The sequence below is a fragment of the Pteronotus mesoamericanus genome, unplaced genomic scaffold (assembly GCF_021234165.1).
Source record: "Pteronotus mesoamericanus isolate MK-2021 breed Mesoamerican mustached bat unplaced genomic scaffold, CSHL_Meso_final contig_72, whole genome shotgun sequence".
Classification (NCBI taxonomy): Eukaryota; Metazoa; Chordata; class Mammalia; order Chiroptera; family Mormoopidae; genus Pteronotus; species Pteronotus mesoamericanus.
In genome coordinates this window covers 1562266-1588715 of record NW_026555242.1, presented here as the reverse complement: position 1 = coordinate 1588715, position 26450 = coordinate 1562266, and the positions used below count along the sequence as shown (strand labels likewise).

The following is a 26450-nucleotide window of genomic DNA, read 5'->3' as shown; positions in this document are numbered from 1 at the left end:
CTGGGTAGTATTTCAAATAATCAAACTGATAAATATATAACCATAAACTTTGGTAGGAGTTATGTAAGAAATTATAAGATACTATCATGTAAACCATTATGGTTAAATGTTTGCTCATATCCTTAATATGTTCCTGCAGAGGTTCCCTAAAAGCGTGATTTCTGAGTCTACAGATTTGCTTGTTTTTTAGATTATTTCAAAAAAAATTTTAATGGACTTTTCTTTAGAGTAGTTTTAGGTTCGCAGCAAAATTGAGGTAGAAAACAGTTCTCATACACCTATTGTTCCCCTTCAATCAATAATCTTTTGTTTTTTAATTTAAAAAAATTATTTTTTTAACCAGTGTCACCCCCAATAAATTCAATAACATAGAAAAGTTATTCTTTTATAGAGCCTTTGGGGAATAGGAAAGGATAATGAAAAATTCACAAGGACCCTGGTTTGTTAAAATAAGATTCCGCTTTGAGTTTGAAAGTGTGTAAAGCAAAAACTGCATTTCCCAAAGGGCAGCGCGGCACGTCACGAAGGATAACGACGCACGCGCAGAGGGATCCACCGCGCTGCGACTCAGCTCGTAAAAAGGGAAAAAGCGCGGTTCTCGAGATACCGCGAATCTTCGAAAGCAAACGTGTTATTATCCACAGACTTTGAAAAGCATTTGGGGGGGCGGCGGGGGCGCACATACGCCCGCCCTCGCAATTTCCAGCGCGACGTGCTTGTTCAGCCGGTGGATCGGTAGGTGGGGATGGGTCGCTATGTGAGACCCTGGGAGAATGGCGGGAGCGGAGGGCTGGGGTCCTCCCACTGCGTCCCCGTTCCTCCATTCCCCGAAAGGCGGTGCGCGCGTCTGTCTCCCTGAGGAGAGGCGGAGCTCGGGGAGGGAGGGCCTGCGCGGGCCTTTTGGGTCTGCGCGTGTGCCGGCCGCTTTCTCTAGGATGGGAAGCAGTGACCCACGGAGATTGGTGCTGAGGCCGACGAAGGTGGGGTACTTAGTCCAGGTGCTGGAAGACGAGGGCTGAGGATAGGCTGCGAACTCTGGCAGTTTTTATGTTCTCAGGATGTGCCCCTCTTAACAAAACCTCATTTTCCCTCAGTATACCTCCAGTTGCCTTTTCTCAACTCTGTCCTCGTTTCCAGCCACAGCTTAAGTCTTTACTCACTAGTACCTTTTCTCCTCCGAGTCTCTTTCTGGCCCAGTCCAGTCAGGCCGAGGCCCACACCACTCCACTGAAATAGCTCTTTGTCAAAGCAGCCAATGAACTCCAGGTCGTCAAATTCAGTTTGTTGTAGCTAATCACTGCCCCTTCTTGAAACACGCTGTTCATTTGCTTTGGAGAACGTTCTGTCCTTAGCCTCAGGTCTCTGGCCTCTCCTCTGCTGATTCTTGCCCCTCTTCTTTACTGGTTGTACTGCCTCAAGGTCTCATTCTAATCTCTTTTCTGCTTTCACTTTCCAGGAGTTCTACATTTCAGGGTTTTAAATATAAATACCATCTGTTGTGACAACTCTGAAATTCCCATCTTCAAACCCACTGCTCTTCCTTGAACTCCGCGTTTTTATTATTGTATATCCAACTCTCACAGGGTACCTCTTAAATGACTGACATTTTGAGTTTTACCCTTCACCTTCCCCAGCCTTCTCTTTCTTCCTGTTTCTCAGGCTAAAGACCCTGAGTTATCCGTGATGTCTTTTGCTTCTCTCATCTCATTCTCCATTAATCTGTTAGCACATACTTATCCCTGAAGCTTTGACGTTTCACTACTGAGTGTTTAATTGTAGATACTCTCTTTGGCACGTGGTTGGTCTTTTTCTGCCCCAGAGTTTGTGTTTTCAGTACTTTGGCACTGGTCAGTTCAGAGTCATTGAGATTTATCTATTTATCAGTATTCTGTCCTGTATATCCCGTTTAGAGTGTTTATTTTACCTACAGATAAGTGGTGTGGGATCCCTGTTGGGTGCCAGACAAGGGGGGTAACACATCCCGCAGTCCAGCCCCGCCCCTGGCCCCACGGAGGAGGAAATAAGTCGTTCCAGACACTCTGCGTCTGGCAGGAAAAGGGGATGGCAATTCCCCCTAGTGGAGAATGCCCTAAGCCCTTCTCTTGAAGTGGCTTTTATTGAGAATATGTACAGGGATATATAACATGCATGCAAAGCTTATCAATCAATGCCTAAAGGCTGTGTTTACACAAAACAGAGATCATAGCTAACAACTGAAGGAACACAGAGATTTGCCTCTGGTCAGGGTCTGGTAGACAGGGTGGTGCCCATTTGGCCCTGAAACCTGGGAAACTGATCTCATTCTCATCTGGGACCCCCAAACATCAGTACTCATTAACTCGAGGGCATTCTTAGCAATGTAAGTTTCATAAGGTTTAATGCATTCCTTTTCCAGGCCTAATTGCCGTGGGGAACCACCTAATCCAGTTTAAGGCTGTACCTGCCTTTAGTATTGTTTCACTGACTGGGTCAGGTGAGTAGAGCAGGCAAGGGAGAAGGCTTCTTTCAGATAGAATGAGGACTCTAGCCATGACAAAGCTGAGGAGTGAGGGTCTTTTGCCCCTTCTCCGTGTCCCCGAAGTCCTTCCCTGATGGCCCCTATGCGATTGTGCCTGTCTTAGGCTGCCCCTGCCATCGAGGGGTCTTACCTGTCATTGACTAACCAGCCATCCTCCAGCTCCAAGCAGGGTGATGAGAGGGAGGCAGGGGCTGTGCCCCTACCAGGGGGTAGGTTTGTCTCCTCAGTGGCCTATTTGCCCAAGGCCTCCTTGCTCAGCTCCAGCCTTGGGGACCTCTCACCTGTCAGCAAGGCTGCAGTCCCTGAAACCCGGCACAACGGTTCCCAACAGTGTGGAACTCTTTAATGTCTATGTATCTTTCTAGTTTCCTAAAAGCAAGGCAGAGACTGTCTCTCTCACTGATAGCCCGCATGCCTGGCACAGAATAGGTGCTTGATAAATACTGTTAAATCAGTGAATTTATAAAGGGGAAGTACCTCTTCTCCAGAGGTGAGAAGTAGACATTACTCTTAGAATATATTGGTAACAACTAATTTTCTTCTGGATTCAGGGAGAAGATACTGAATAGCCCAGCTTCAGAATTGTTGCTCTGTTTACAATTTGAAAGGCAGTTTTAAGAGGTTTGCAGGATTCAGTTCAGCATTCTGTTTTGAGGACTTAGTAGGTGCCAGGTCCTGTGCTAGTTACTGGGAATAGAAAATAAATAAAACTGTATCCCACTCTGCTGAGAGCTCGCAGCTTGGCAAGAGAGACAAGTAAGTGAAATAGTCTTTCAGTACATATGTGATAAGTGCAAGAATGAAAATTTTGTATGGTGCTCTGGAAGTTTTTGTTTTCTTTTACAATTTTATTTATTTATTTTTAGAAAGAGGGGAAGGGAGGGAGAAAGAGGGAGAGAAATATCAGATGTGTAGGAGATACATCAGTTGCCTCTTGCACACCCCCAGTTGGGGACCTGGTCTGCAGCCCAGACATGTGCCCTGAATGGGAATCGAACTGGCGACCTTTGGTTCACAGGCCACCATTCAGTCTGCTGAGCCACATCAGCCAGGGCTGCTTTGGAAGTTTTGATTGCTCTTGGCATTGGGGCAGATAAGAGGGATCTGGGTGGCTGTAAGCAGCTTTGTTCTGTACCCCAGTATGCCGTACAAATATTATCATGTTCTCTGTGTGCCATAAGTAAAAATTGGCAAGTACTGCTGTAAAAGCGTTAATTTGCTGCCATTTGATTTGGATGCTGAAAGATGAGTAAATTTGCAAAATCCGGAGGAGAAGAAGAGAAAGGATTAAAGGGCATTTCAGGCATTAACAGTTTGGGTAGGCATAACAGAAGCATGGAAGTCTGCGCTTGTTTGGGATTGGGGCACTGGAATTGTTCAATATGGGCATTATGTGGTGGGATCAGTAGAGAGGGTTGTTAGAGAAATGCTGTCCAGGATCTGGAGCAATGCTTTGGAAGTGTTTTATCAACCAAAGTGTCTCTTTTATAAATACCTGGCCCAACCACAAAGCACACAATTCTCAGTGAGTAGGTCCATTATAGTCCATAGTTTTTTAAGTGACCAACTTTCTGGAGCTGACAACTGAGACGTGGTAACTTACAGGCCATTTTTTTTTTTCCTGATTTCCAAATTTTTATACAAAGATTCTTACAAAGGTTTAAAAAGGGAATCTTGTTTAGATTTTTTGATGAATCATCTGCATTGGAAAAAAATATTTTATGTCAGGATTTGTGTTCACGGTATCCATGGAGTAGAAGGTAGTTTGGTGAACATGAATGAGGACAGTTAGGTGTTGATGATAAGAGCAGTTTGAGTCCTCGGGGCTTAGGTTGTAGAGTCAGACAAATCCGGATTTGAATCCCACTTCTGCCACTTTTTACTTGCACGACCTTGGTAGTCATTTATTTCTCTAAGATGCAAGCTTCCATAGTACTAAATGAATAGTACTTTGCAGGATTGTTAGGAGGGTTACATAGGATAATCTACATAAAAGTGCTTAGCATATAGTAGGTATTTAATAAGCAATAGTTGCCATTATTATCTTTATTTTTCTACCTCTGTTTTTCAGATGCCACAATAAATCACCATCGGTGTAATCTAATAACCTAACGGATGATTGGCAGTTTACTGTAGACAAAAGCTTCTGTTCTCATGATCTCATTTGCTATTGAATATGTGAAGTTGTGGCAAAACTTGAAATTGAAAGGAGTGTAGATTTTAGAATTTTCAGTCTTGGAATCCCAGCTCAAGTACCAGCATTTTCTGAGATACCTAGTATAACTTCACCTATCTGAACTTCAGTCTTCCCAGATACAAAGAGGGTGTGCATATGGAATTGCTATAAGCTTTAAAAAATTTTTTTATTGATTGATTTGAAAGAGAGAGGGGCACTGATTTGTTGTGCCACCCTTTTATGCATTCATTGGTTGATTCTTGTGTGTGCCCTGACTGGGGTATCAAACCTGCAACCTTAGCTTATTGGGATAATACTCTGAGCTACACAGCCAGGGCAGCATTGCTATAAGGTTTAAATGGGAATCACTTGTGTAAGCTCCAGTAGGAAGTGTGGTAGGTACCAGGGGAAACAAATGTCATTTTCTCCTTTACGTTTTAAAAAAAACAATTGATGAATGTAGATTCTTACGGATGGTGGCTGGATTGAGGGTATAGGATTTGAGTATAGGGTTTAGATGCCTTGCCTCCCTTTGATTCAGAACAAAGCTTGTGTTGTCTTAAGCCCTATGGAATTAATTTTAGAGTGTTAAATATAGGATGTTTGGACTTGTTTGAGACCTAGGCTGCTGGTAGAGAGGCCAGAGTGCTCTTTTAGGCGGGGTGTTTAGCAATTAATATACGCTTTCATTCTGCAACCTTTGTCCCTAAGTATTACCTCTTAGTAGTTAAACTCCCCGTTGCACGTAAGAAAAAGCTAACCCAAAGACCAGCCTAGGCAGAAAGGAAGTATGTATTGACTCTAACTGAAGAGCCCTGGGTATACCAGCTTTGGGCGTGGCTATATCCAGAAGACTAAACTAGGTCACCAGTATTTTCTTTCAACTCTGTTTTCCTCCATGTTGGTTTCTCTCTCAGTCAGAAGCCTCAGTCAGTTCCACGCTTTCATGCTACTCTTAACCAAAAACTGAAAGAGGGTATCTCTTTGCAGATAGCTCCAGCAAAAGATCTGAAATGGATTTTGGCCAGACTTGGGTCACATATTTCTTCCTGAACTAGTCATGGTGATCGGGGTTCGGGGTGATTGTAATACTTTCAATTGCTTGCTTCAAGAAAAAGAAATAATAACAGTACTCTTAAGAAGAACATAACAGAATCTAGAGTCTATATTCACATCATTCACAATGCTCGGAATATAACCCAAAATTACTAGTATACCCATCCTTGGAGCCAAGGCAAGGGACAGTTTCCCAAAAGGAAATTATGGTAGTGTTACCAAAACGGAAAAAGGTGCCAGGCAAGACACTCAGAGGTTGTTCCAGTGATGATATCAGGCCAGCCTTCCTGCAACTACTGGCTATAAACTCTGCACAAAATATTGGGGAAAACACTACTTGAAGTTACTGGAGATTAACCAAAACAGGCAGTAACTGAACAGGACACCCAGAAGGAGGGAATGACACTGGTGAGTTTCCTATTTGTTTGTTGTTGGTTTTAATGCCTTGTGGGCAATATGACAAAGGTGCATCTTGGAAAGAAGATAGCCACCGAGCAGGAGTTCCAAGTCTTTGTATAAAAGTAGTTTTGCCCAAATGTCCATCCACTAATGAATGAATAAGCAAAATGGTGTATATCCATACAATGGAATTTTATTCATCTATAAAAGCAATGAAGTACTGATGCATTCCACAGCATGAATGAATCTTGAAAACATTATGCTAAATAAAAGAAGCCAGTCCCAAAAGGCGGCATATTGTATGATTTTGTTCCATGAACTGTCTAGAACAGTTTGCATAAATCCATAGAGACAGAAAGTAGAATAATGGTTGCCAGTGATTGAGAGGAGGAGGGAATAGGGAGTGACTGCTGATGGGTACAGTTTTTTCTTGGGGTGATGAAAATGTCCTAAGACAGTGGTGGTGGTTACACAGTCTTATGAATATACTTCAAACAAACAAACAAACCACTTAATTAAGCCCTTTGCAAGAATGATGTTAACTCTAGCCTGGTTGCTCAGTTGTTTGGAGCCTCATCCTAATACACCAGGGTTGCAGGTTCCATCTCCCATCAGGGCACATAGAAGAATCAACCACTGAATGCATAGGCAAGTGGAACAGCAAATCAATATCTGTATCTGTCATGCTCTCTCTAAAATTTTTTTTAAAGAAATACCAGTTTCTAAAAAAAATAAATAAAACTCTGCTAATCAAAAGACACCACTTAGGTGAATAGGCAAGACACAGACTAGGGGAAATAATTTTAAAAATTCATATTTGACCAAAGGCATCCTAAATATATAACTTACTCTTAAAAATCATAATAAAAAGACAACCTAATGAAAAAGGAGGCAAAAGACCTGAACAGATATGCCATAAAGGAAGCCAAATAAGCACTTGAGAAGGCACTCAACATCATTAGCCCTCAGAGAGGTATACATTAAAACCACAATGAAATACTACTTCACACTGGCTAGGATGGCTAAAATTGTTTAAATAAAATAAAAATGACAACACTATGTTGACAAGAATATAGAGCAACTGAAAATTCATACATTGTTCTTGAGAGTGGAAAATGGTAAAACTACTTAGTTTCTTATAAAAGTAAATATATACCTCAAACCTAAGTATTTATTCAAGAAAAATGAACATCTGCCTCAAAAAGGACTCATATGACTGCTCAAAACCATTTTATTTATAATGGCCCAAAACTGGAAGGAGCCCAGGTACCATTTAGAGGACTGATTAAACAAACTAGTTTGTTCATACAATAAAATGCTCCTCAGCAGTAGAAAGAAACCAGTTCTTGATGCGTACGACATAGATGAATCTCAAAAACATGTTAAGTGAAAGAATCCAGACACTAAATAGTTGGATGGCATGATTACATTTATATGAAGTTCTAGAACAGGCATAACTAATCTGTAGTGAGAAATACCAGGACAGTGGTTTCCTCTGTGGGTAGAAATAGATGGTGTGGCCTTCTGAGTCACTGGAAAGAAGAGAGTGCTAGGAGCCAGAAACTTTAGAGCACTAACACTTGTCTCAATATGAATGCCAGAAATCTTGTAGGAAATACCTAGCTTCTATGGTTCAAGAATAGAGATAAGATCAACCTGGGAACCTTGGTCTCTGCTAATACACAACTTGGGCTGGAAGCCATCTTGCCAGCTGGGAGCTGCTTGGCCTTTCCGTTAGGTGTGCCTCAGGTCAGGTGTAGTTCCAGTCCCCAGTACCTCGCTCCTACTTGATACCTAGTTCCTACTTGGTTTTGCACCAGTAGACATGGCATTGTCAGAGTAGAGAGCCTGAGAAACATTTGCTTCTACTTATAGTGTGTTTTCTGAGAAAATTGATGTCATAACTGACCGGATCTAGAAATAGCAGTAATTTAGTAGTTTGTTGTAAAATCATAAAATGAGGTGGTTCTTCTGGGCAGGGCACTACCCAGTAGGCCAAGGGATCCTCCAGAATCCTGTCACTCATCTCAGCACTTCAAAATTATTTCACGTTGGGTAGAAATGAGAGGAGATGAAAGCATGTTAAAAGTCTCAAGTCACCATTTACATGTGTGGGGGACCCGATAATTGGTGTAGGGCTGAGTGTTGGAGGGCCCAGAAACATCTCCAAAAATGGGGCCAGGTCCTCCTTTCCCACTGCTGCCTGCTCGTTGCAGGGTTAGGCCCTGCATGGTTTGGTATATGATCTACTCCTTCCCCTCTAGAACATGTGGCTTTTTCCCTTTGGTTTGCTGAACATTTCAACCTCACTCTCATATGTCTGTCTGTCTCTGCAGCTACCATTGACAAAAGCTTTTTCTCGTATATACGTGTGATATCACTGGAGAAATAAATACCCAAGAAACAACAGTGGTTGCCTCTAGGGGTGGGAGGTATTGTACTTCTTGAATTGTTTAAATATTTTTTTACTATGTATATCTATACCTACTCAAAGTTCTTTTTTCCCCTTAAGAGAAATAGGCTTTGTGTCCGCCCACAATGAGACAGATGGGATGATTATCAGGATAATATGATGAGATTCTAAACTAAGACAGTGGCTGGTATGGTGGAAGAGAGAGGGCTGGATTTGAGATAAATTTCTGAGGCAAAATCAATAGAATTTGAACGGAGATTGATCATGGAGATGGGCAGTTAGAGATGAGCAAGAAGGAAGATTCAGTGACTCTGGGATTGCCAGCTTGGGAAGCTGGCCTGCCAGTGATGGATACCATTAACCCACATCTGGAAGGCAGAGCAGTGCGGGACAGAAAATGTGAGATGTCTCGGGGCCTCTTCATAGAGCTCTTCAGGTAGCAGCTGGAACTCTGAGTTGGAGCCCTTGAGAGAGGACAGAGCTGATTATATTGGCTTGGATGCTTTAGAACAGGGGGCCCGATGCCAGGGAGAATGCTCAGGAAGTGCTTAGAGAATGAGAAGAGGATCCCGGGGTGGTTTTCCATGGGGGTGGAAAAAGAGGATAGCAGAAAGGTTATGCAGGTGGTTAGAGAAATAAGGGAGATCGAAGACCTGGAACCCCAAAGAGCAGAGCTTTGGGAAGCAGCATACGGGCAGGTGTTCGGTGCAGAGAAAAGTTCCAGGAGCTGGCAGATCACTGGGCACTGAGGGAGAGCCAGACTGTGATGGGTTGAAGAATGAATGGAAGTGGAAGGAAGAATGATGGGTACTATGTGCCAGCTCTATGCTAGGTACGGAAGATAAAGTGATCCTTACGCTCAAAAGATTGGACATGGTTGGGGAGGAAACAAATACACACAAAGAATTTTAATGTGATTTGGTAGGAATAGGGGTAGAGAGATGCACAAGGTGTTATGGGAACACAGAGAAAGGTCATTTAACCCAGATTAGGATTAGTGGAGTAGGTGACTTGGTAGTAAGGCAGGTCTTAGATAATAAGTAATTAAATGAGGCAGAGTACTGGGGGTGATCTGGTTATGGGAAGGACATCCCAGATAGAGGGAACAGCATAAACACAATGCATGGAGATACGAAATTACATGGTGTACGGTCAAAAGCAGAACAGTTCAGTATTGCTGGAATATAAAATGTGAGGCAGACAATGATGAGAGGTGATAGGGTCATGGGAGAGATGGCGATGGAAGCCTCTTCACATGTCCTGCAACCTTGCTATTCTAACCTTTTTATTAGTTATTATAGTTGTTTAGAGGATTTAGTGGGTTGGTATTTTCTATTACAAGGTCATGTCATCTGCAACTAAAGATAGTTTTACTTCTTCCCTTCCAATATGTACTATTTTATTTCATTTTATTGCATATCTGCCCTCGCTAGAACCTCCAGAACAGTGTTGGCTTGTTCCTGATCTTAGCAGGGAGAGGGGGAAGCTTTCAGTCTTAACTTTTAAGTATGATGTTAGTTGTGGGTGTTCATAGTTGCCCTCGATCAGATTGAGGAAGTCCCCCTCTGTTCTTAGTATGAATATTACTTTTTTAGTAAACAGAAGCAGAGATTTTAAGAAGATGTGAATATTTAAATACATGGAGTTCACAATTTATTATTGGGGGGATGCTTACTGCATTCAGTGTGAACCTGATCTTTGTGGGTAAAAAGATGTATTAATTGAATAACCTGTCTTAGAAGATAGGGTATCATACCAAATTTCAGCACATTAAAAATTTTCCTCTTATTTTTTCCAACCTACCTTTATTTTTAGGCATATGTCCATTTTTATCTAGTTATAGTAACTTACTCTCTTATTACCTTTTATTGTCTTTTATTCTTTGTCTAATTATCTTTTATTGCATTTTACTTTCATCAATACATTTATCTTCCCTTAAGTCAGATTTTTTTTTTAGTGGTTAATTTCTCCTCCCTCTACCATAAAAAAAGTAAGTGTTTTATGATATAGAAAGTGTCTTTATATAAAATTTTATTTGAATACCCATTTTACAGATTTTTAAAAATGGAGACCAGAATGCTTAAATCATTTGTCAACAGAGATGGGGCTGGGGTATGCTGCTTTTGTAAGTGACTTAGTAAGTCCTTGATTTGGTTGAACATACTGAATACAAACATCATTGGATTGGAGTAGAATTTCAGGACTACCTGCCACTATATTAGTTTTCTAGGGCTCCTGTAACAAATTATCACAGACTAGGTAGCTTAAAACAGCAGAAAAGTGTTCTCTCACAGCTCTAGAATTCCAAAATCAAGGGGTTGGCTTGCTTCCAAAACCAAGGGTGAGTTCCTGCTTGGGTACTCAGAAGGTGAATCTATTGCATGCCTCTCTCCCAGCTTCTTGTGGTGGCCAAGTCGGCAATTCTTGGTTTGCAGCTGCCTAAGTCTAATCTCTACCTCTGTCCCATGACTATCTGCCCTCTCTCTGTGTCTCCCCACCTGGTCTTCTCTGTGTGTCTGTTTCTGTCTTTTCTTCTCTTATAAAGATGCCGGTCATGTTGCGTTATGGCCCACCCCTACTCTAGTATAACTTGATCTTAACATACATCTTAATTACATCTGCAAAGACCCTATCACCTAGTATGGTCACATTCACGGATACCAGGGGTTGAGACTTAAGCATATCTTTTTTTAAGGACCCAGTTTAACCCATAACAGCCACTAACAAGGTTTTCTTCTGTTCCTCCTCCATCCCAGGCACCCCATGTACGATGGCCCTTGTGTCTGCTGATTCCCGCATTGCAGAACTTCTCACAGAGCTCCATCAGCTGATCAAACAAACACAGGTAAAAGGCTACAGCCCTCCATTTCTAGAGGGGAGCATGGCTGTGATGCTGAGATGTGGCGAGGTGGGCAGGGGCCGTGTTCAGAGAGATTGGACCTGAAGGGACCTAGATGACGTCATGAAGGTGAGAAGAGGAGGAGGGTATGACTACCGTTCCTGTCGGATTATCTGTCATGTGGAGGATCTCATGATTCTTTGTTTAATAACAGCTATACAATTAACCCATTTAAAGTATATAATTAGTGGTTTTTAGTATATTCAGAGTTGTGCAAACATCAGCATGATCAATTTCAGAACATTTATTGCTTGACAAAAGTGCGCTATACCCAATAATAGTTACTCCTTTTCCTCACACCGCTTACCCAGACAAAGGTGCACTTATCAGGCAATGTAATACAAGGATTTAGAGATTATCTCTCAAAAGTTGGTCAAGGGCCAGACCTTTTTGGAATGTGCAGGGTTTGAATACCTGGGCCTGCTGAGGTCACCTTTTTTTTTTTTTTTTTTTTAAGATTTTATTTATTTATTTTTAGAAATAGAAGAAGGAAGGGAGAAAGAGAGGGAGAGAAACATTAATCAGTTGCCTCTGACACACACCCTGACCGGGAACCGAGCCCACAACCCAAGCATGTGCCCTGACTAGGAATTGAACTGGCGACCTTTTGCTTTGTGGGAATACCCCCAACCCCCAACCAACTGAGCCACACTGGGCAGGCGCTGAGTTAACCTTTTAGTGCACAAGCCACCCCCTGGCCCTTGGCCTAGGCTCTCTTATAGCAAAACAATCATATTTGAACATCTACTTTTTTTTTTAGTATTATGACCTAAGATTTTTCTTTTGTTTTTAATTTTTGTTCAGTTACAGTTGTCCCCGTTTTCCCCCCATTAGTCTCCCCCACCCTACCCACTCCTGCCTCCCACATTCAGTCCCTTCCCCCCGCCACTGTCTTCGTCCGCGGGTCCTTCATACATGTTCCTTGATGACCCTTCCCCCTTCTTTTCCCCATCATCCCCACTCCCCTGTGGTCACTGTCAGTTTGTTCTTTATTTCCATGTTTCCACTTTGAATGTAGCATTTATATCCCAGACACAACAATAATATCAGTATGAATATGCCTAACATTTGAAGGAGCCAATGTGGGGTTGAGACGTCTTAAAGAAACCACTAATCTGTACTTAGAGCTATTGCATATATATTCATATTGTTGAATTAATTTGATTACTCATTTCCCTCCCTCATCTCTCACTACTTGTACATTATGATAAATTTGTATAGAAATATCTAGCATAGAAATTTGCCGATGGTTAGTGAAGCCCAGTTCTTCCACAGCGTACTCATTTTTCAATGTGTATTACATTTCGAGAAGGCTTTGACTCAGTCCCCCAATACATTTGGTTATCAATATCCAGTGTTATCATATCACTTATTTATATAAGGTAGTTGAATCTTACCAATAATGCCAGGGTATTATACCATATTGAAGTATGATCATGGTAAAATTCACTTTCATTATGGTACGATTCACAAATCAGTACGAATTACAGAGCTGTTTGTTATGTCTTCCCAACAGAATCAGCACTGCCCATTTCCCAGTTATTGTTACAGATAGGCTTTATTACAGGTGGCCATAATTCAATTATTTCTGGGTTCTTAGTCAGCTGGGGATAAAGCCAGTCACCCTTTCTGAGCCCAAAGGCTTTACTGAGACTGGTTTCCATTGTGTGCTGTTGTGTATGAGGGCCCACCTCCCTCCAGAGGAGAGGACAGGTGGTAGAGTAACAGTCCTGTCTGTGCCAACTATACGTCAGGGTATTCTTATTTTGAACAGTTCTTGGGGTCGGGGTAGTTGTGGTATATTGATGTAACTTACAAGGGCCCCTCGAGGGCTTCCACAGATTTGGAGGCCCATAACATCCCCTAGTTGTGCCCCTTGGGGCTTAGCAGATAATATAGAGAACCATTGCCCTATGGCTTACTTAGCCTCCATCTGTATTAAAATAGTCAAGAGGCCCAGGTAGGTAAGGGTGCAAGCCTTTTCCCAGTAACAGATGGATCCTAGAATCATCCATCTTTTTTTTTTCTTTTCTTTTTTTTTTTGAGTTGGCCTAAACTACTTCACTAAAGCTTCATTGTCTTTCTGGGCTAATTCCTATCCTTTCCCTAGCTCTTGCAAGAGAACTCACTCCAGTCTCTTTTTTCTGATTAACACATCTTTCCCTCCCGAGTGCTGCTTCTCATTAAAAATGAGAAAAATGCATTTAGCCCTGGCTGGTGTGGCTCAGTGGGTTGAGCCCTGGACTGCAAGCCAAAAGGTTGCTGGTTTGATTCCTAGTCAGGGTGTGTGCCTGGGTTGTGGGCCAGGTCCCCGGTTGGGGGCATGTGAGAGGCAACTGATCTCTGTTCCTCTCACACATCAATGTTTGGCTCACTCCCTTTCTCCCTCCTTTCCTCTGTCTCTAAAATTAAATAAAATCTTTTTGAAAAAATGCATTTAGCTCGTCCCACAACACACACCCCCTTTCCTTTCTGTGAGCTAGTGTAGTTTACTCCACTGTGCATTTTGTGGCCTGGGTGTAATTAGGATGCATATTTTGTACCCAAAAATGTTGGGTCCCCTCTACTAGGACCAGAAGAGTAGTAGTCGAACCTGGATGTAACTTAGCCTGAGTATATCATTCAGCCTTTCAAAACCTTCTGCATCTTAGGGTGGGGCTCTTCCCCTGTTGAATTTGGACTCAGCATGTTGTGCCTAGTGCTTTAATCCTATCAGAAGCCCATTTTCCCCCCTCTTCTTTTTAATAGTTTTTCATTCACAAAAACAACAGTAATGTGTAATTGTGCATAGCGTGCTGCAGCATCTCAGGAATACACTGCCACTGTTTTGTCCATTATACCTTTCTCAGCATTCCATCGTCCAAGTTGATAGTGGCACAATAGTCTGTCTGCTGAGAACCATATACTGCACTATTCAGTGATCCAGGATGGAGCAGTTCCCAGAAATTCCTTCCCAATGACATCCTTTGTGGGGGGCTGTAACCTGAAAACAAAGAGTCAAAAGATACTGGCACACAGCCCTGGTCGGGTGGCTCAGTTGGTTGGAACATCATTCCGTGTACCAAAAGGTTGCAGGTTCGATTCCCCATCAGGGCATGTACAGGAAGCAACTGATGTTTCTCCCTCTTTCCGTATCCTTCCCTCTCCCTCCCTTCCTCCCTCTATTCCCTCTCCCCACTCTCTCCTTTCTCTCTAAAAAGCAAAAGAAAAAATGTCCTCAGGTAAGGATTAAAAAAAAAAAAGACTGGAACACATGTTCCTAAGTGATAGGACCCAGTCTGAAAGGTTATATACTGTATTATTCCACCTACATAACATTCTGGAAAAGGCAAAACGAGAGAGTGAAAAGATAAGGGGCTTGGAAGGAGGGAGGGGTGAATGGAGAGAACACAAGATTTTTAGGGTGGTGAAACTGTTCAGTATGATAACCACAATGGTGGGTACATGACATTACGCATTTGTCAAAACCCATGGGGTGTACAACACAGAAAGGGAACTTTAATGTAATTTGTGGGCTTTGGTTAATAATTATCAGTACAGGGGAACCTTGGTTCTTGAACTTAATTTGTTCTGGAAAGCTCTTCAAGAAGCAGTTTGTTCAAAAACCAAATCATACAGGTGACTGATCATACAGGTATCGGCATGAAAGGGTTATCGGGCCAAGAACCGAAGCTTTGGTAACAACGGAGACATTCTTCCCATGAACAACTTGTTAGGGAACCGATTTGTTTGAGTTCAAGAACTGCTGGTTAGTTAATTGTAACAAATGCACCATACTCACCACAAGATGTTAAGGGGAAACAGAAGGGAAGAACAGGTGCATGGGGCCTCTCTCTACTATCTGCTCAGTTTTTCTGTAAACCTAAAACTGCTCTAAAAGTAGTTTATTAATAAAGTTTTAAAGCTAAAGAAAAAGAGGATACTGGCATATTGCTAGAATTCCATTCAGTCATCCGCAGTTTGTCCTGATTATCATCGTACTGTATACCCGTCATGTCTCAGAGGGATGCCATCAGGGTTGCAGGCTCCCATTGGACTTTGTCAGGTTCTAAAAGCAGGAGTGGTCTCAGCAGATGTATAGCTTTACCCTTCAGGGTATCTGGTATAACTGAGTTAAGAGCCAGTAGTATTCTCTTACTCTGAGCCTATCTCGAGGTATTAATATAATACTGAATTTACAGCATTGCATACCCTATTCATTCTTTAACCCTCAGCTACTGTTCATCTTTTCTCCACTTGTCATTAATTTTTACACAGACTTTTCTACCCTTGAAAGAACGTTATGCGCAGCCACTGTGCTGGGCCACATTGCAGGCAGTGACACTAGTCTAGCAAGAGTCATGTCCTGTCTCCTCCCCATCCCTCCTCAGGCATTCCCGTTCATGTAGGAAAGGGTTCCATAGGTACAGAACTAGTGAGCTATTTCCATAACTTGGCAGCATAGCTGCATTCACCATTGACTCCATTTTGGCAGCCACTTAGAAATTCTGACTAAGAATCGTCTCTGCTTCTGGCATCTTCCATTGCAGCCCTGATCCCAGGACCACTGATGTGGGGAAGGATTGTACCAGCATCCTTCCCCATCCCTTCTTCCACAGGTGAATCGATCATAGGTGTATGTGTTAATTTCGGGACTCTCAATTCTAGTTCTATATTTCTCTATATACCAGTATCACACCATTTGACGACTGTAGCTTTGTCGTAAATTTGGAAATTGGGAAACGTGAGTCCTCCCATGTTTTTGTTTTTCTTTTTCATAATCATTTTGGTTATTCTGGATTATTTGAATGTCCATATGAATTTTAGAAAAAGCTTGTCAATTTCTACAAAGAAGTCAGCTGGAATTTTTATGGGGATTGATTGCATCTGTAGATCAGTTTGGCTTTTCTGATGGAGAGTCATTAACTCTATAATTTATGATTTAATTTTAATGGCTTTTGTAACATTTTGCATTAGGCAGGGGGAAAAAATCCTTTTGAACTGGTCCTGAGTTTGGATCTAGAAGATGAGGGCCATAGTTACGGGGTGCAGGGGACCACAGCAGGGTGAAGGGCCTCCCTCATGTCTTGTTGACCTCATCCTTGCAGGAGGAACGTTCGCGGAGTGAACACAACTTAGTGAACATCCAGAAGACCCATGAGCGGATGCAGACAGAGAACAAGAGTGAGTAGCTAGGCTCAGAGAGGAAGAGGATGAGAAGGGGGTCTGGGCCAAGACTGGGAACATGGCTGCTATCTTTTTCAAAAGGGACTTTTGCATGTATCTGCATAACCCAGAATGAGCTACTGCTTAATCCAGACGGACAGATTTCCCTTAGGCTGGGTGACCTAAGGTGACCTAGGAGGCAGATAGCAGAGTGCCTAGCAGTAAGGAACTCTAAAATCCCCCAGCTCTAGGGACTGGAAAGACAGCAAAATGAGGCTGCATCTAGGGAAACGCCTCAGAGCACACAAGCACCCAGTTACTGGTGTTTCTAGGGAGAGCTCCTCCCAGTGAGCCTGAGGCACTCAGAAGATTACGCCCCTGGCCTTGTGCTTTCCGACTCTTGAGCAGCTTTGAGAATTGTTCTCTGTTTTCCTCTGTGTGGGGAAATATTTTCTGTGTGTATCATGCAATGGGAAAAGTAAGAAAGTCCTCCCTTGGATGTAGTGATGGCATTTGTGCTGTGTGAAAATGTGAACTCGTAGTACCTGGGGTTCAGGTGCCTCAGGGAGCAGTTCTGAGCCAGTGAAGCTCATGTCTCGGCCCATGGCTTCTCGTTGCCTCCCAAGGTCTGATCCTGGGTTACTGGAAGCAGTGCCACGTTCCTGCCAGCTGCCCCTCACCCACATCTCTTTCTCCCTGTGCTTGCTCTACAGTCTCTCCCTATTACCGGACAAAGCTGCGTGGCCTTTATACAACCGCCAAAGCCGATGCAGAGGCCGAATGCAAGTGAGTACCATCCCACCCCCTACCATGGCCTCCCCTTCCTCACCGAGGTGCTGGACTGAGGGAACCTGTGGACCACAGCCTCAGACTGCTGTTCATGCTATGTGTGAGCCTCTCCCTTGGGGCCTGCCTTCCCTGGAGCGCCCTTCTAGGGCCTGTCTTCCCTGGCCCTGCTGTTTTATAGATGGCAGCAAGGCAGGAGTCAGATCCCAGCGCTGCCATTTACTAGTCATGTGACCTTGGGCAGTCATTTCAGTGGAGACTCAGTTGTTCCATCATTAAAATAGGGATAATAGTTACCTGTAGAATTGTCAACATAAAATGAGATTATGCATAGAAAGTGCCTAAGACTAGTGTTTTTCAAACTATTTTGACCATAACTCACATTAGGAAATAAGTTCTTTATTGTGGCAATAATAATAACAATAACAACTCTGTGGCCATACCCTGTGCCAGGTACTATTCCAAATACTTTATCTATTTACCTCATTTACTCCTCAGAGCAACCCTAAAATGGGGGTTACCCCATTTAATAGATGAGGAAACTGAAACACCAAGGGTTTGTGTAATCTGTCAAAAGTCACAACTAGTAAGTGGGGGAGCCCAATTTTAAGCCCAAAGTCCCTATTCTTTAATTCCATACTAGAATAGTATAATGATGCCTTTCCACAGCACACACACTTAATTTATACATACATATATCAGAGAACTAGAACAAGATGTTCTGTTTTTACAGTTACTGCTGCATAGTCTATTCTGTTTAATTTTTTTAAATACTGGATGTTACCCAAGAAATTATTTCATGATTCACTGACGAGTCATAGCTCAGAGTTCACATAATGCTGCCTTGTAGCATGCGTGGTGGCTGACATGCCAGGCCCCGGGCGGTGACAGCTATGCTCAGGGTCAGCAGACTGAGCATTATGGTGGCTCCAGGGCTCTTCATCCTCCCATCTGGTTCTTCCCAGGTTCTTCCCTGTACTCGTGAGCCCATATCTTCTTTGCCTGCTGTCAGTCACTCTGCAAACCTCTGCTGGTGCTACCCTGCACCTGGCACTGGGCAATCCCCATATAGAGACATAAAGACAGTAAGGGTCCTGCCTTCAAGGGCAGGCAGTCCAAAAAAGAAAGGTTACCAGACTGTGTAGTTGGGCCAGCAGAGATGGGGCTCACCGTGCCTGGGGATCCGGGATGGCCTCAGAGAGGAGGAGAGGCTCAAGTAAAGGATCAGTAGGCAGACAAGGCAGACAGGACAGACAGTGCAAAGGCCGTGGAGGAAGGTTTGCAGGGTGTATCATTTGGGGAGTAAGAACTAGTTATGAGTGGCTAGGGAAGGGGGGCAGGGATATGGAGGGCCTCCAGTACCTGGACTTTATCCCAGAGTGACAAGGAGCCAATGAAGATGTAAAGCAGGAGAAAAAACCATGGCTGCCACACGGAGAGTAGACTGGGTGACGTCAAAGGCCAATTAGGAGACCAGGCAAGAGATCCTGATGGCATTGAGTTGAGATGGTGGCACTGGGGATGAAGAAGCAAGAGTGGGTTCAAGGGCGGTTTCTGATATCAAATTGGGGACCAGTTGGGAATGGAGAAGTTGAAGACTCCAAGGTTTTCAGCTTGGACAAATGGATTTGGTGGGGTTCCCTATGATAGGTTGGGGGGCAGAACAAAATAGTCAGGCCGAATTAAGGGGAGGCGACAGTGAATTTTGATCGAAAGTATTGCCTTCTTGGCTCTTCAGGCCACCAGTCCCCACCCCCGTCTTCTCCGTGATTTGCAGGCTTCTCGCCTGGCATTAGTCAGGCCCTTTCCCAGTCATCTGGGCTGGAGTTTGACTTGCGTAAGTCAGAGAGAGAGACACGCTTATTTGGGAATAAAAGGCAAACTGTCCCTTCCCAGCCTAACTGCCAACGAAGTGAGGTGACAGCTGCTGAAACCAGTTTGGTGTGGGCTCTTCTCTGGCATTGACTTAACCAGAGTTAAGCTTGTTTCATAACTGGAGGTCCCAACTTGTTCCACTTCTGCTGCTGTTTCACTTTCTTTCTTTTTTTTTTTTTTTTTTTTTTTTTTTGTGGGGGAGGCCTGGCCCGCAACCGACATATATACCCTGACTGGGAATCGAACAAGCAACCATGAGGGTCGCAAGCCACCGCTCAGTCCATTGAGCCATACCAGCCAGGGCTTGTTTCACTTTCATAGACTCAAATGTGCATATATTCATTGGCTAAACCCTGAGCAGGGCCTCCTCAGCACCAAAAGCCATGCTGGGTACAGGAAAATAGGTGAGGCAGCAAAGATGGCAGCACTGCCTGCAGGGAGCTCTAAGGCTGGTTGGGGACTACTCATTATCATGTGTTCCTGAAGCACTGATCCAGGGCCTACAACAAGCATCAGCTCACTTTCTAAATAGATGAGTTAAGACCATCTGAAACTGAAGAGGTGCCAAGTGCTGGCTTCAGGAACTAGCCCAAGTCCTGAGAGGCATTGCTGTTCCTTCTGCTGTGTGCACCACGCTGCCTCCCAGCTGGTTTTCCTCCTCCTGCTTTACAGAAAATGGAAAGGAACCCCTGTGTCTTCGTTTACCAGTCATCTCTTTTTTTAAAAAGGCCTTGAGGTAACACACTAGCAGCAGGAGTCACAGGGAAACAAGGTCAAAGATCTCACTTTCCATATTCCAGTGGAAGACAGGTAGCCATTCCCAGGTGGGAACAAGTTATTTACTAACCTTAGTTCAAAAAGCATTTTTCAAGATGCAGGTCTGTAAGGGCACAGTGAACAGCATGAGGGATGGTCTGTAACACTGACTACAAATAGTGGGTAGTTAGTTCTCCGCCTCAGTCACTCAGCGTGCCAGCTAGGGAAGATAGTTCTAGGAGTGGTCAAGCCAATGCAGGCAGAGGTACAGTTTAGCTTTCCAAGGGTGAAGGGCTCACAGGCCAAAGTGTCAAGTGCCTGGAGAATAGAATGAATGCCTGGTCCACCTTTCTGAGCCAGGCACTGGGGCCTGGACAGCAGACCGCTTGCCGGTGGGCACCTGCACCGTGGATATTGCTCCATGTTACTGACCGGAGGAGCACCGTAGTCTTGATCACAGGACGCCTCAGCTCTCCCTCCCTACCCCGGACACAGACCACTTAGAGTTGGGCGCAGAAGCCATGTCCCTGAGAAGATAGCATTTATTACCTTTATCCTATCGCTACACCTCCCCAGCTGCAATCTGGGCCGAGGAGAGGGTTGTGGGTAGGCACTTCCCATCAGTTCCACCTATATTGTGCCCCTGGGCTTAGCTGCTTTGCATCTACCTTTGCAGGTACAGCTCCAACTACCACAGCAAGAGAAGAAAGCCCAAGAGGAATTATTTTTTCCCTTTCGTATTTTTTAAATGTCACCCTAATCAAATAATTACACTGTGAATTTGTATGCAGCATTATTGGAGTATTTTAAAGGCCCCACACCGTAATGGCCCCTTACTCAGCAGCCAGGGGGTGCTGAGGTTGGGAGGAGGGAGGTTAGGGCTTGGGGCTCTTAACTGCATTCAACAGAATGATTTACTTGGGGTGGAGCTCAGACACTGATGTTGATTTAACTTTTTATTTGTATAGAATTTCAGACTTAGATAAATGTACAATTTTGTCACATCTTCTTTATCATTCTATATATACACATATATTTTTTTCTGAACTGTTTACATTGCAGATATGACACCCTTAACTTCTAAATATATCAATATTTCCTAAAAATAAGGACATACCTTTTTTTATACCAGAATTTATTATATAGCTAAATCACAACTTTACATTCCAGAGGGACTAAATGAGACATGTATAATAGTTTAAATGTAGAAATAGAAAAGAATGGCCAAAATCAGTTACATTGGAATAGAATCTTAGTAATCATTAAAGAGTAGTGCGTTCGCCCTGGCCAGGTAGCTCCGTTGGTTAGACCATCATCCCTATATGCCAAGGCTGTGAGTTCAGTCCCTAGCCAGGGCACATAAAATGGATTGATGTCTCTGTTTCTCCCCCCTGCTTTCGTCCTTCCTCTTTATAATCAATTTTTTTTTTAAAGAACACATTTATTTTTTTAAGAAACAGTAAGAGTATTGTGTTCAACCCAGTGTCACAGGAAGGACTTGGCCATAGCAAAGCTATTCACATGGATTCCAAATGACAATCAGAAGATAGTCCTTACCTGGAGCTACCGTGATTTCACGGTCTTGACCTGATCCTAAGAAAGGTTAGGTCATTCTGAGGATCAGTTTCACAGACTGCTCCTGGCCTTCATTGTCAGCTGATGAAGACAACCTGCATATTGAATTGTTGAGTTGTCCAAGGTGGTTTGGATTGCAGTGCCGTCTGCACTTAAAACCGTTGTTCCAATAGCCCCTGTATCCTCTAGGGTTTCCTCCACCTCTGCCAGTATTTTTGTTTAATCTATTAGGACCTTTTTTTTGTGGTCATTATTTGTCAAGAGTTCTGAGTCACTGAAAAATTGTAGGTGATAGGGATGGAGGTTCTACAAAGTGCCCAAGGGCATTTTTACATAACCATGGTACGTTTCTCAAAATCAGGATTGATATAAAAATATTAACTAATCTACAGATCTTACTCAGATTTCATCCCTGTCCACTAGTGTCCTTTGTAGCAAAAGTTTTTTCTAGTATAGATTACCATTGCATTTAGTTATCATGTTTCTTTAGTCTCCTTCAGTCTGAAACAGTTCCCAGGCCCTCTTTGCCCTTCATGACCTTGACATTTTGAAGATCATAGGCCAGTGATTTTGTTGAATGCCCCTCCATGCAGATTTGTCTCACATTTCCTCAGGATTATATTCAGGTTTTACACTTTGGGCAGTAATAACATGGAAGTGATGTCCTTAGTGCGTCATATAAGAAGACCCTGTCCCATCGGTTAAGGTGGTCTCTTCCAAGGTTTCTCCTGTGTCAAATTACTGCTATTTTCCATTGTGTAATTAATAATAAGTATCTTACGGGAGGTACTCTGAGACTCTGTAAATATCCCAGTTCCCATCAGATGCACTAGTTTTGGCATCTATTTATGATTCTTGCTTAGAACAATTAGGTGTATATATATTTTTTAAGCTGCACAGGGGAGTCCAATATCCAGCTCGGGTTGAAAGCGACTCCATTAATATCTCACAGAATACAGCTAGGATATGCTACATAAACACATATCCTCCAGACAGGCCCAGCAGCAGTGATCAGACTTTCAAAGTTTGCTTTGGCCTCTGGGCTTTTACTCCTTCTCTGCTTTCCTGGATGCCTGGTTGCCCTGTGTCCCAGTGCTCACAAACCTGCTCTGACCAAGTCCCTACATCCTATACCAGCCACACTTAACTGATGCTCGGAGCATACTGGGCAAGGTGTTTGCTGCTCCCTACCGCACCTCTGGCCTCTGTGTGGTGAACGCCACAAATCACACCCTGAGGTTGTGGACACCCACTAGGACACCTTCTGTAAAACTATTGTGCTGTGTTCTCATGCCTCCCCCCTACTGAACGAAGGCCTTCAGAACCACATGGGCATTTGCTAAAGCTTTGCTGAGGCATGCACTGGAGAATGACCCAAATAAGCATGTGGAGTCTGTGCTGCTTATTGCTGTTGAAATATACTTTAGGGAAGAAGAGTCCCCAAGGTCTAGAATGAAGAAGCTTCCTCGGGCAAGGAATTGTGTTTGTTCCTGCCGGGTTGCTTGGGCTCCAGTCAATCTGGAACCCCCATAAACTAACTACAGAGGTTCCTGGGGCTGCAGCCTCCCAGGGGTGAGTTCCCGCCAGCAGTCCCCACAGTCCTCGGCAGTGCCTCCTTTCCCGGGACCCACCTTGCGCAGGCCCCAAGTTTTTCTTCTGTCTTCCAAATCTCAAGAGGTTGCTCGAGGCTGCCCACGCTTAGGGACATTTCTTTGGGATTTGTCAAATGCACTCAGGCAATTGCCACTCTCTCTGATTTGCTTGCCTACCTCTTTGGTTTTTTGGCCTGTAACTTCCTCCTGTCTCATCAGGATTTTTTAATGCTTTTACAATTAAAAACAGCCTCTGTAGAGTTCATCGTTTTTGGCAAGAAAGTTGATCTGAATTATTAACCAGAAAAGAAAGTCCACACTTTGTGCTTCATCCAGACCTCTTTCTCTTCTCCCCACCCTCAGCATCCTCCGGAAGGCCCTAGATAAGATTGCGGAAATCAAGTCTCTTTTGGAAGAGAGGCGGATCGGTGAGTTAGAGACAAGTTTGTTTGGGTTCCTCAACCAGGCAGAGTGAAGTCTCCTGAGAGCAGCAGTCGTGTCTTCTTGTGGGGGAGCCTGGTAACCTCAACCTAGTGTGATGGATCAGTCCATGGGTTTTTGACAGAGGCACACCAGGGCAGCCTGGCATTGGGAAGGGAAGGGACATGGGTCCCAGGGCTCAGAGGCAGGGCCTCCTTGTTCTCCCTCTGCACAGCAAGGTGATTTGCCCCAATCCCTCAGGTCTGTCTCCCCGCTCCACTGCCTAGAGCACTTGCCACCCGCCTTCAGTATAGTTTGTATGTTTCAGTGTATTCTCAGTGTAATTTGTATGTCTGGGTTATCATTGTGTTTGAGTCACACCCGGATGTCTTGAAGCCAGCCTTTCAGGTGGAGTTTACACAGGGTGCTGGCTTCCAAATCCCTTCAGACTGCTTTCACGCCTCTTTCTTGCCCTTTTTCAATGAACCCACAGTGGGCAGGCTCCTCACCCATCAAAAATGTTGTCACACTGCCAGCTGGGTTTGAAGTTGGGTGTTTTGAGCCATGCCTGAGGAGGTAAGGGGTCTGTCCACATTTGATAGATCTTTTAACTTTTTGTTTAGTTACAACATATTAATAGAAAATATATGCAAGGGTACGTGCAGCTCAATAAAATTTTCAGTAACTGAACAAGTGGATGTAACCAGCGCTCAGACCAAGAAACGGAACATGCCCAGCACCTCAGAAGTCCCCTTTTGAGCTTTCTAGTTCCTTCTCCCAAAGGGTATCCACTAACCTGCCCTCTCACCCATCTGTTACTGTAGCCTGGCAGCCTTTCACCGTGGCCATCTAGTGGAAGGGTCAAGGATCATCCTTGGTGCTAACTTGAGAGGTAGAGCTGAGCTCCGCCAGCTCAGTGCTAGCGTGGGCCTGGGGGCAGGCACCCTATATCCCTGGTGCCTCAGGGCCTCACTTCCTTCCCACAGCTGCCAAGATTGCAGGCCTATACAATGACTCGGAGCCTCCTCGGAAGACCATGCGCAGGGGGGTGCTAATGACTCTGCTGCAGCAGTCAGCCATGACCCTGCCGTTGTGGATCGGGAAGCCTGGTGACAAGTGAGGGCAGATTCAGGGAGGGGGAACTGGTGGTGGCGGCTCTGACTAATACTCTGTTCCACTCTCAGGCCGCCCCCACTCTGTGGGGCCATTCCAGCCTCTGGGGACTACGTGGCCAAGCCCGGAGACAAGGTGGCTGCCCGGGTAAAGGCCGTGGATGGGGATGAGCAGTGGATCCTGGCTGAGGTGGTCAGTTACAGCCATGCCACCAACAAGTGAGTGGACACACCCAGCCCTGTGGGAACTGACGTGTGAAGAGCTGGCTTCTTGGGACACTTTCCCTCTCCACTCTCCTGGGTCCCCTGCCTGGACTCTGTACCGCCCTGTATCCACTGTTCTCCTTTCGTTCACCCGCAGGTATGAGGTAGACGACATTGATGAAGAAGGCAAAGAGTGAGTGTGCTGGCCAGGGAGGGGCAAGGGAAGCCTGGGGGACAGCCATGCTGCTGGGAAGGAGCCCCCTATCTAGTCACGGACTGACCTAAGCTCCCCTCCAGGAGACACACCCTGAGCCGGCGGCGTATCATCCCACTGCCCCAGTGGAAGGCCAACCCTGAGACAGACCCCGAAGCGTTATTCCAGAAGGAGCAGCTTGTGCTGGCTTTGTATCCCCAGACCACCTGCTTCTACCGGGCCCTGATCCACACACCCCCACAACGGGTAAGGCAACCCCCATGGGAGAGATCATCCATGACACCAGTTACCACCAGGCTGACCGGATTGGTCCTGGGGTCATCTTTTGATTTCCATCTGCTCTGGCCCTCATCTTGCAGCCCCTTTGAGCTGGGAGCGCCCTGTGAGCTGCCCTCTCTCTTGTGCGGAGTCGGCCCTGTAACTCCCCTCTAGCCTTGTCTTCTAGGCAGTGCCAGCCGACCTGCAGGGCCTGAGCAAGCCCTGGGTGGAGTGGACCTGATGTGCCCTCCAGGCTAACCTCGCTTTTGCATTGCGATGCGAAGTCTGAGCCCCGAGTTGGAAGCGCTGCACCCAGGGCCTGACTCCCAATCCCCAACTCCTGCCTCACTGCCCTTTCTTTGGCCAAGGCTGCTTTTCCTTGAGCTTGTGACGCTGTTGCTGGCCCCTAGCCACCCATCGCAGATAGCAGTTTAAAGGCTGTTCCCCCCCTTCCTCCAGGATCCCTGCCTGCTGCCCTCTGAGTTGTCCTCGCTCCCTTTAACACAGAGTCCCTGAAAAGCACCAGTCCCTTCCGTTGTGGCCTGCCTGTGTAGGTAGCGGTTCCCTTTTCCTGGCTCTTCATCCTGTCCTTGGCCCTTTGTTGCTAAGAAGAGCTCTGTAGTAGCAGGGACTGAGTTCAAACATCTAGACTTGAGTGGAGATGAGGACAGGAAAGGCTAGGAGCCCATGCACCAGAGGTTCCTATGAGCCTAGGCTCAGGGGATGGGGGGCCTTGCCTGGGAGTTTCTGACTAGCTCCCCCCTACCCTTTGCTTCCTGCCACAGCCTCAGGATGACTATTCAGTCCTGTTTGAAGACACTTCCTATGCAGATGGTTATTCCCCTCCCCTCAATGTGGCCCAGAGGTACGTGGTGGCTTGTAAGGAGCCCAAGAAAAAGTGAAGGAGGCTGGCAGACTCAGTCTCCTGCCATCCTCGAGGGGGGATGCAACAAAAGATTGTAAACAAATAAATATTCTTCCCTTTTGCCCATGTCTCCTGAGTTTTACTTTTCCAGACTGTTCTCACCCTTCCCCATCTAGGGCAAGTTGGG

The 26450-nt window shown here is 44.7% G+C and overlaps 1 protein-coding gene and 1 pseudogene across 1 annotated transcript; one reads left to right on the top strand and one right to left on the bottom strand.

Annotated features, from left to right (window-relative positions):
- The first annotated feature begins 553 nt into the window (after positions 1-553).
- On the top strand, positions 554-26346 carry SGF29 (SAGA complex associated factor 29). The gene is made up of 10 exons (XM_054582743.1): positions 554-735; positions 11319-11407; positions 16549-16624; positions 17320-17392; positions 23554-23618; positions 24597-24726; positions 24795-24941; positions 25084-25119; positions 25224-25386; positions 26184-26346. The coding sequence occupies exons 2-10, from the start codon at positions 11333-11335 to the stop codon at positions 26298-26300; spliced, it is 882 nt and encodes a 293-aa protein (XP_054438718.1). The 5' UTR covers positions 554-735; positions 11319-11332; the 3' UTR covers positions 26301-26346.
- Positions 21537-21811, bottom strand: LOC129078097 (dynein light chain roadblock-type 2-like; annotated as a pseudogene).
- Positions 26347-26450: the final 104 nt, after the last annotated feature.